Source organism: Papaver somniferum, chromosome 5 (genome assembly GCF_003573695.1).
Source record: "Papaver somniferum cultivar HN1 chromosome 5, ASM357369v1, whole genome shotgun sequence".
NCBI classification, from domain to species: Eukaryota; Viridiplantae; Streptophyta; class Magnoliopsida; order Ranunculales; family Papaveraceae; genus Papaver; species Papaver somniferum.
The window spans coordinates 210,043,077-210,053,381 of NC_039362.1; the positions used below are offsets into that span (position 1 = coordinate 210,043,077).

Consider the following 10,305-nt stretch of genomic DNA (forward strand, 5'->3'; position numbering starts at 1 on the left):
GTTATATTTAATCATAACCGTCGGATTATCTAGGGCTAATCATATCCTTACGTTTAAGGTATAAAAAGGAAAGGCTAAACCTAAAACATCATTCTCTTTTTTTCTTCTGCCTCTTCTGCTCGTTCTCTTCTTCTGTGTTCTTCGGCCGGTGGAGAATTAGAAATGATAGTGAGAGATTGAGACCGAGAGTTGAGGGGAAAGGTTTCGTTGGTGTTAATAATAGTGTTACTGATGTTAATTAAGTAAAAAGAAGATGATGAAGAAGTTGTGAATTAAAAAGGAAAAAAGTTGGGTTTTCTCTGGGGTTAAAATTGAGTTTGAAATTGAGGAAATATAGATCGAAGTATGGTTGTTGGTAGTGTTGTTGAGTCAAAAAATTGATTCCAACTCAAAAGGGGGAAGTAATTTAGAGAAGATAAATTAGGGTTATGTGAGTTGAGGATTGATTATCAAATTCCAGATGGGATTTAAGATCGTGAGATGTAGAAGAAAATAATTATTCTTATTTGAAGATTGATTTACAGAAAAAAAAGAGAAGATAATTATTGTAAACTCAGTATGAATTTAGAGTTAGGGTTTTATTATAAGAATCATTATGAATCTTTTCTTTGATTGCATGTTGTTCAACTGTGGTTGTTTTATCTAGTAGTTTCTTATGCATTGAGATTGAGTTGAAATTCTTTACATACTTCTGCAGGCCAAAAAAGGTGATGGATCCGCAACACTTTCAATGGTCAGTAGATCATCCTTCCCGTTTGCATTCCTTTTTTATTTAATTTTTTCCGCCTTAATTATGACCTACGACAAATTGCAAAAATATGAGTTACTGGTGTGACCGAATTACTAGTAGTATTGTTGAATGAGGTATGCCTTTGTTTGTTGATAATTCTAATTGAAGTATATATGGTCCTGTGTATGTAATTGTAGTTGTTGATGATAATTCTAATTGAAGTATATATTCTAATTGAAATTGATTTTCATCTCTGTTTTTATTTCTTTAAAGAGTGGAAGATGATTTGGTTAAATGGGATTGTTCTTGTTTGGAAAAAGGAGAGAAATAGAGAGCTATTGATGGCAGTAAGAGTTGGTGACTAAAATGGCAAGGTTCATGCTTGGAGGGTGGTTGAAAAATTGTCTCAACAAAATCCCTTGTGATTTGAAGGAGCTAATGCACAGATTCTTCTGCAACATTTTTGTAGTATGTTTTAACTAGCAGTACTCAGTTCTAGCCATCACGGGGGTTGAACATCTAAAATGGTATTGCACTCTGAATTTTATTATCTAGTTTTGTGACTAAATGGTGTAATTTCTTGTAAAGTTATCTACTAATTCTAAAAGTGGTTGGTGACTGATTCTTTTATGTTTCCCGACTAACTATTTTTTTTTTATTTTGTATATAAGTTGGCTCAACTGAGGGAAGAGTTGGTGTCCATCATTTGGATTTGCATGATTCTCAGCAAGAGAAAAACTTCACCTTCAAATGTATAGAATTCTTGCTGCGATTGAAGCAACGATGGGTTGAGCTGAAAATGGACTGATTAGATGTATGTTAGGTGTTATAGGGAAGGATTTGGAAGGATTTGTGTTTGCTTATTGTAATACTTGTGTTTGATCTTTGTAATTTGTCCTAAATTAACTTAATTAAAATTTGATTTGATTTTTAATCTAACAAGCCGGGTAACCCGTGAACCCGCAAGCTTTACCCGTTACGGGCACGGGTTGAAGAAATGACTACCCGTGAAGAATATCAATCCGCGGGTTTTGGCCCGTATTAACCCGAACCCGTGTAACCCGTAACAAGCCAGCCCCGGCCCGCCCGTTTGCCAGCTCTAATTGGGATGGACTTGAAGGAGTTGTTGTGACTGAAATGAAGCTGAGATGATGTTCAGTGTTATCTGATGGTGCTGGAAATGGGTATTGTGTAACTCACTATGCAGTTGGGAGCTGAATTGTTGGTTTCTGCAACAGGCTGAAGTTGCAGTTGGACAGGAATGGTTGCAGCTATATGTATTTGGAGCTTAATCTGAGTTGATGGTGATGAATTGGCCACAGGGTTGCAATGAAGTTACACAATGGATCTGAGATGCTGCAGGTTGAATATGGTGTTGATGTTGGAGTTCAGCTGGTGGTGTGTCGCTTGATGCTGAGATTGTAGAATAGCAGCTGGAATTGAAGCTGCAGGTAGTGGAAGTGATGTTGCAATGCAGGAAGGGAGAGCTAGATACTGAGATTGGGAAGATACGAAGCTGCTGAAGCACAATGATTGTGCAACAGAACTTAGGCCAGTGCAATGGCTAAGGCCAAAACTTTCTCAGCTCAGTCAGGCTAGCTAGACGCTGACTCGTTTTGACTCAGTGAATTTGACTGGTTGACTCGGTTTGACTCAGTTGACCCGACCGAGTTGACTCGTTGACCGGTGCTAGGTGGACTTTGCCGGTCACCTGAGATGTTTCCGGCCGCTCCTACGGCCAACTTCCGGCCATCTAACCAGTTTCCGGCGACCTCCTTTTGGACATATTTTCTACATGGGTGTTCTCACATATGGGCTTGGTGGACATCTTTGTATTGGGCTTTGGGCTTTGAAGACCTAGTTTTGGAAAGAGGAAAAGCTACAAAAAGAAAAAGTTTTTATTCTTTGGATGATGTATTTTCTACTTGGAACTTGGGGAGAGCGGCGATTTTATGAGAGTTTGCTTTCATTTATTTTTCATCTTCTTCAATTCATTTTTGATTATGATTATGATGAACTCAAAAGCTATGAGTAGCTAAATACAATTATTGATTATGGGATGAAAGTTGATTTCTCTAGCATAATATTTAAATCAATGGATTAGTTTTGTCTCAGCTTTATTGTTTATGATTCATGGTTTATATTGTTTTATGATTTGAATGTTAGTTTGGTTGAGTCCGGAATCAATAAGATTAGTCTTCATTTCTATTGCTAGATTAGGGTTATTATACGAAAAAGTGATAATTCCTGATTACAAGTAGCATAAATGTGAATAGTACTTGTAGTGATATATCCTACTAGTCACATATGAACCATAACCTTTGTTAAAACGAATTAGTGCTTTTACACGTTTGTTTGCATTGATTAGTCTTATTTCATAGAACTTAATGCTCTTAGGGAGTTAAACTTATTTGTGCTTTTACACTTTAGGTTGCTTTCTAGGTAGATTTCACAATAGCATCTTTTAATGTTGTTTGTGATAAAATCGGGAAATAAACGGGATACTCTTGCGATCAAGGTAACCTAGGACTTTTAGTAAATGAGAGATTGAAATACCAATTCTAGTCATTGATGAAAATACATGTTTGTGAATGATACTATCCCGTGACCAATATCTTCTCCTTATTGATTATTCAAGTTATTTTATTGCTTTCAATTTATTTTATTGCTTAGATAAAAACAAAAATCCCCCCCGTTGGTTGCTAAGAAACTGAAATTTTATAACAACAAAAGTCTCTCTGTGGGAACGAACTCTTTCTTACCACATACTTCATTTAAATTTAGTTGAGTGAGAAAGTGAATTATTTTTGACGCATACGACTGCGATCACCATTCCACTTAAAGATTTCAAAATCTTAGCTTGAGATCTGGTTTGAGGATACATCTTTTAGTATAAGTTCTCAAACAAGATGAGTACATATACCAGAGGATTTGAACACATACCTACCATAGGTATCAACCTTAAATAAATAATACATACCAAATTCGAAAATATTTTCGCATCTTATGTGTTTCCAAATCATAAAGATTTTTTTGAAAAGAATCATTTTTCAAAATCATGTATCTAAAAATACTTCTAGACAAGAAAATCTATCCTGTTTTACTCAAGTTGTTGTAAGACAACTTTTCTACATATAAAGAAATCTTAAATATCTTCGATTAGATTGTGTATTCTCTCGATGTTCAATAAGAGATATTAACAGGATACAAGATGCCCATATACTTGTGCTTCCTTACATCAACAGATTGGGCATTGTAAGGATGCACTTTCCAACATTGTTAAATGTTGGGGTGAGAGGAATTTTTCTCACCAAGTACCATTAGAGCAACATCTTCCTTCTTATCTTCAGGGACATGATCTTGTGTCCTCGTATGGGTTTCGAATGTGCTTGATACATCTTTTTCATCAGGAATATTGCATGATGCTATATTCTTGATTATTTTTTGAGCCCAAGATGGTATATCCTTTTTACTCGAACCCAAGTAGTCTTGATCTGATATCAAACAGATTACAGATATGTTTTCTTTCAAGACTTTCGATATGGCCTTTAAGGTATTCATACCTTGTAGAAAATGTCTTTCTAAGGATTTGCCAAAGCATACCTCTTGACATGATTCTGTAAGAAGGTCTCTTATAAGGATCTTGTTCCTTATTTGTGAATGTTCCATCGATTGTGTAAGATATTCACACTCTGGAGTTTGTTGATTTACTTCATTACACAAAGCCAATTTTTGTTCCAAATAATCTGCTAGATTATTCTGAAGTCCGAGTGTTTCACGCTTTCTTTCACAAACTCTTAAATGCATGGGGCAACATTTTTGAAAGTTGCTTTGGAGTCTGGGCATCATCGACTCCTGGGCCTTTGCCCAACATGAATACTAAATCATATTATAGTTGTGTATTTTTCTTTTCTTTACCTTTAAAGGAGAAATGTCAGATTTCATTGGAAACGTGAAGTATAAATCTTTTTTCTGTAACGGTAGAAAGCATCGTATAGTTATACAAGTCAAAAGATCAAAATTCAGTAAATTAATTACAAAATCCCATTTATACATGAAACGGTTGTTGTGAACTCACTACAAATTGTTAGCTTGATATCTGTAATGAGCTCCTCTACCATTACAGAAAAAGATTAATTTTCAGCATAGAAGATCAACTTATTTTTTCTTTTCAAATTACCCAAATTACGGCATAGAAGATCAATTTTCAAATGGGCTTCCCTTTTTTTCTAATCTTATTTTGAATCCAGAATGACAAAGGAGGCAAGAAATACCAAAACTGAATAACAAATGAACAAATCAAACCCAACCCCACTGACCAGTACTCAATTTTTAAGCTTCCACAAGGTACAAGCTCATGTTCAATACTAATAAACAAGTTTCAATCAGGCAGACAGGCAGCCAAACAAAGGGACACAAAATCACATAACAGAGTAGGCCATTGAGATCAAATAAAGGAAATAAGGAGAGATCACTAGATACAGTAGAAGAAGAAGAATAAGTAGGTGCTCAGTGGGGGCCATTGCCCCCAGCATGATGTGATGAGATGAGGGGACTTGACTAGTACTGGTATATATATATGATCATTTTGTCAGCCAAACAAACTTTTTTCAGATCAGTCAAATGATCTGAGTCCCTGACCACAGTTCTGTCACAGCAGAAGGATTAATTCAATTGTTATGGTAATATCTACGAATTGAAATGCAAAATTACAGATTGACGAGCCAGATGAAGCATCTCCTTCAATAACACATTATGATACTAAGAATTAAGCACATTCGACAAAAGACATAACATTACCAGAGTACATTTACGTCTAGAAATTAGATTAACAGTAACTAATAAGGCAAAATTAAGATACAATACTAGTAATTCTCATTGTTTTACTAAATGGTTTAGGCAGTAAATGAACTCCAAAATAAGGATCATTCTGTACTGACGCCTTGGAAGCAGAATAGGTTACCTGTTCATTACTATCAGTTTCTGTTCAAATATCACGTTGTCTTTTCAATGGTGTGATCTCTTCTACAACCCTGAAAATATGCAACTGGAACTCGTCTGGTTTAACGAGTTCTAAGATACACACATCACTAGCTTCGATGTTGTTTGTGAAGGAAACCTTACGCCACCCTGTAGTAAGTTGTCCAATCTGCTGAGTTTCATTCATGAAAAAGTAAAACCTGACACCCCACACTTCCCCACGAGGATCCCTCAAAGTCATATCTTGACTGCGATCAGGAAGATGCTCATTGCAGAATGAGCGTGGCAATGGCTGCGTTAACAAAACAAATTGATGTTAAAGATAAAAACAGGACAACAATCAATATTAACCATATACGACAATTTTACGGGTGCTATATATGTAAGGCGGAACTTGGAACAATCACCCACATGCTCATTTGGCAATACTTCTTATAGACAGTTTTGGATTTACATGGATCTTAAACAGGGAGGTCACAGAGGTTACTAAGCTCATTGTAATACTTATAGTTTATTCATTTATGCTAACTTTTGCTGATCACAAAGAAAAAAAGAAGTAAAAAAGTCGAGGAAACCAGAAACTCACCAGACAGTATCCAGTATAAACATGGGAATTTCGCATAGTGATCACTGTATAGGGATTTCTAGAGACAAACCCAAGTGCTGCATCCAATGCCATATTTTCTTCTTCCGCTGTGATGTCACGTCTTTGTGATATTAAAGGTCCTCCTAGTCTTTCACCTACAACAAACAGATTCAGTCATACGATAACAACAATTCTGTGGAGACAGAAAGAAGATGGAACAACTCGAAAAAAATTAACTTCACATAATTGTTGGGAAATTACCTTGATTCTTCACTGCCTTTTTTCCCCAGCATCTTGCAGAACGATTCATTGTAGATGCTCGACCTTTAAATATTGGAAACTTACCTTGATTCTTCACTGCCTTTTCCCCCCAGCGTCCTGCAGAACAATTAGTTGTGGATGTTTGACTGCAATTGGCTTCAAATGCAGATTCTTTTTCACATCCATTTTGCTCAAATATTTGCACTTGTAACCAATTCTCATTAACATATTTAAAAACACAAATATCTTGATCGCTCACGAAGTTATCAATCACAAAGTCTTGCCATCCGTTTTCAAAGTAATATCCATCACCCATCTCAAGTAAGCGTACTCTCCAAACTTTTCCACTTGGACCACGCAAAGAAAATATTTTAGGAATTTCACATGTTAATTGTTCCAAGAACTCTACAGGGACTTTCTGCAAAAATAAATTGCATTTGCCACATTAAAAAAGTACTGTAACTAAAATTCATACATCAATCTAAAAAAAGAAGTCCTCATTACCTAATTGTATTCAAAAGCTCCATCTGATTAAAATTTCACATAGTAAACTAATTCACCCAATAACTTTAAGCAAACAAACTACTACTTGAAGTACTCGTTCTTTATAATTAGACTGCATATGACACACCCTTTAAACAAACAACATTGTTTCATTTCATATAACATACCAAGCTCATTCACTACCTTTCATTATAAAAACAAATAGACAGCACTTTTCAGCAATAACAGTTAGAGACAAAGATGATTTTAAAATTCAACTCGCAAACTGAGATTCTTTCTGGAAAAACAAATTGTATTTGCCACGTTAAGGAAGTACTGTAACTAAGATTCATACATCTGACAGATCAGGTGGACGACCAAATATTCTATAATTCTGGCTTTACCATAAAAGATTGCTATCAATGGATGTGCAGGCAACAGTCAGCTCCAATCTCTATTTCTCCTAGATGCATCTGTGTTAGTCATGTTCCTACTAAAGTGGAAATTCTTACCTGGTCAGCCTTTCAAAATGCAATCCCAACTGTGGATAATCTAAACAAACGAGGATGTGAAATCACCTCAACCAACTGTTGCCTGTCCAACTCAGTGGAAGGAGTTCATCATCTTTTTATAAGGTGCAGAGCATCAGGGTATCGATGAGACTACTTTGTTGCAGATTAAGATCCCTAATGGTCTCATAGACACCCTCCACAATCAGTTGGTAGCTTGGTCTGGGAAAAAGCTAGGTAAAAAACTTTGGAGGTTAATAACATAGTAATAATATCCCTGAAATGAATTGCGGACTGAGGGGCTATGGGCTTTTCTCTGTTCTAAGCTAGCAGAGTGTTTCTGGAGAAATATGGCCAGATTGTATTCAATTGTTTGTAATAAAATTTTAACAGTCTCATTAAAGAAAAAAAAAACAACTAAGATTCATACATCAATCTTAAAAGAAGTCACTACTATCAAATTGTATTCGAAAGATCCATCTAATTGAAATTTCATGTAGTAAAACTAATTCACCCAATGACTTTAAGCAAACTAACTACTACTTGCAGTACTCATACACTATGATTAGACTGCATATGACATACCCTTCAAACAAAAAGCATCGTTGCAATTCTCAAACAACAAACCAAGCTCATTCACTACCTTCCATTATCTAAAAAAATAGACAGCACTTTTCGATTCTCATAACTTGAGGTTCTTTCTATCCTTCTTACTTGGTTGAGGGCATAAGTAAATGATATATAGAGTACAGAAAACCTTGTCTAGTAAACTGATGAGAAGAAAGGTCCTTTCACAGTTTCTTAAAGAAAAGATAAGCTGCTTACCATTTTGTTGAAGCTTTGAGGGGAGAAAAAGATCTTGAAAATTCAGGAACTCTTCTAGTTACTGATGAAGATCTTGTCTTCTTCACCATCTTTGCTGTTGATTACACAAAATCACTATGAAAAAAACACTCCACCACTTCCTTTTCAAAACAAAACAAAAAATGGGGCTTCTGTTACGGTACCAACACCTATTCCTGGTAGAATCCTTAATTAGTTTTCTTTGTTTAGTATACTTTAGTTTCCTTGTTAAGTTAGAACTACTATTGCTTGTTCCGCAAGTATTACTAGCCATATATATTTGGCTCTTGAGTCTGTAAGGAATAACAAGTTAAAAGAAACCAACTCTTATTCAACTTTCTTCTCTTCTTGTCTACCTTATTCTTATGTTCTCTTCTTCTTCAACTTGTTCTAACTCAATTCTCGCGTGTTTAATCCTCACCGAAAAGGGTATAACAAGCTACTTATTTGTCTGTCCATTATATTTGGGTTTAGAACCCTAATACCTGGTTCAGAGCTAGGTTGCGTTTTACCAAAAAAAATTTTTACAATGGGCGGTCATGACTATACAGATAACTTGAAGGGTGTTCATGACAGCATTACAAGTATGTCTGCTAAAATTGACTCTCTCCTTCAGCAAATCACTGCCGATTTGGCAGTAAAGGCAACAGCTAGAGAGGAGAAGAAACTTGCTCGTCAGGAAGAGACCGATGCTTTAACGAAGAGTTTGACAGATGGTCTAGCTAAGACTTTTGAATCAGCTCTCACAAATTCCTTACGCTCTGTCCTTGAAGAGTTTATACCTAAAAAGACCATTGAAGGTGAAGGTTCTGGTGTTCTTCCCAAACCACCTCCGGTTCGTCCTGGTTTACTTGACACCCCTCGTCCTCCACCAGTGCAGTTGAAGTTTCCTGTGTTTGATGGTGACGACCCAGATGGTTGGATTTTCCAGGCAGATCAGTACTTTCTTTGGCATTCTATTGCTAATAATCTGAAAGTCAATTTAGCTGCTGCTCATCTCAAAGGTGAGGCTAATGCTTGGTTCAGGTGGAAACGAACTCAGCAACAGATTCTTACATGGGTGACGTTTTGTACTCTTCTTCGTGAGAGATTTCAGAAAACGTTTGTGGATCCGAAAATCGCAATCAGTACAATCAAACAAAAGGGTTCAGTTAAAGATTTTCTTCCTGAATTTGAACATCTTCTCAACTTTGTGGATTTCGAGGAAAGTCACTTAATTAACCTTTTTATTCTCGCTTTAAAACCAGAAGTTGGAAATGTGGTTAAGTTGTTTGAGCCTACAACTTTGTCTTCTGCTTTTAAGAAAGCACTCAATCAGGATGAAGTTTTGTTGTCTACCAGACATTCTTGGCGGTCAAGACAGACTACTATTTCTACTACTTCTCAATTTCGAAAACCTTCTCCACCTATGGGTAAGAAACTGCTTACAGTGGAAGAGCAAAGGGAACGTCAAGCCAAAGGCTTATGTTTCAACTGTGATGAACAATATACGCGAGGGCATGTCTGTGTTCAGCCGCGGTTATTGGTTTTAGAGGTGGATACACCCGCAGTTGATGACAAAGAGGTCTTATCAAATGAATATGGCACTGAGGAAGCTTTTACATATGCAGACACGTCTCAGGATCAGGTTCAACCTACAATCTCTTTACATTCCTTGCTTGGTTCTTCGTTTCCTAAGACAATGCGTTTGGAAGGCTACACCAAATCTCAACCTCTTTGTGTCTTAATTGACTCTGGCTCTACGCATAATTTTTTGCTTCCCAGATGGGCTAAGCATTGTGGCTATTCCATCCATTCAGATGTTACCGCTTTGCAGGTCACAGTTGGTAATGGTACTCAAATGCCGACTAAAGGATGTTGTCTGAATGTACCAATTACACTTCAAAATCACTCTTTCACCACAGATTTTCATC

The 10,305-nt window shown here is 36.3% G+C and overlaps 1 protein-coding gene and 1 long non-coding RNA gene across 2 annotated transcripts; one reads left to right on the plus strand and one right to left on the minus strand.

Moving 5' to 3' along the window:
* The first annotated feature begins 932 nt into the window (after nt 1–932).
* On the plus strand, nt 933–1,652 carry LOC113284503. The gene is made up of 2 exons (XR_003328199.1): nt 933–1,257; nt 1,402–1,652. It is a non-coding gene; the product is annotated as an uncharacterized LOC113284503 (long non-coding RNA).
* A 3,864-nt stretch (nt 1,653–5,516) lies between these two features.
* On the minus strand, nt 5,517–8,444 carry LOC113278539 (B3 domain-containing protein Os01g0723500-like). The gene is made up of 4 exons (XM_026527354.1): nt 8,375–8,444; nt 6,558–6,975; nt 6,297–6,451; nt 5,517–6,002 (listed from the first exon to the last, which is right to left on the minus strand). The coding sequence occupies exons 1-4, from the start codon at nt 8,375–8,377 to the stop codon at nt 5,718–5,720; spliced, it is 861 nt and encodes a 286-aa protein (XP_026383139.1). The 5' UTR covers nt 8,378–8,444; the 3' UTR covers nt 5,517–5,717.
* Between the last annotated feature and the right edge of the window lie 1,861 nt (nt 8,445–10,305).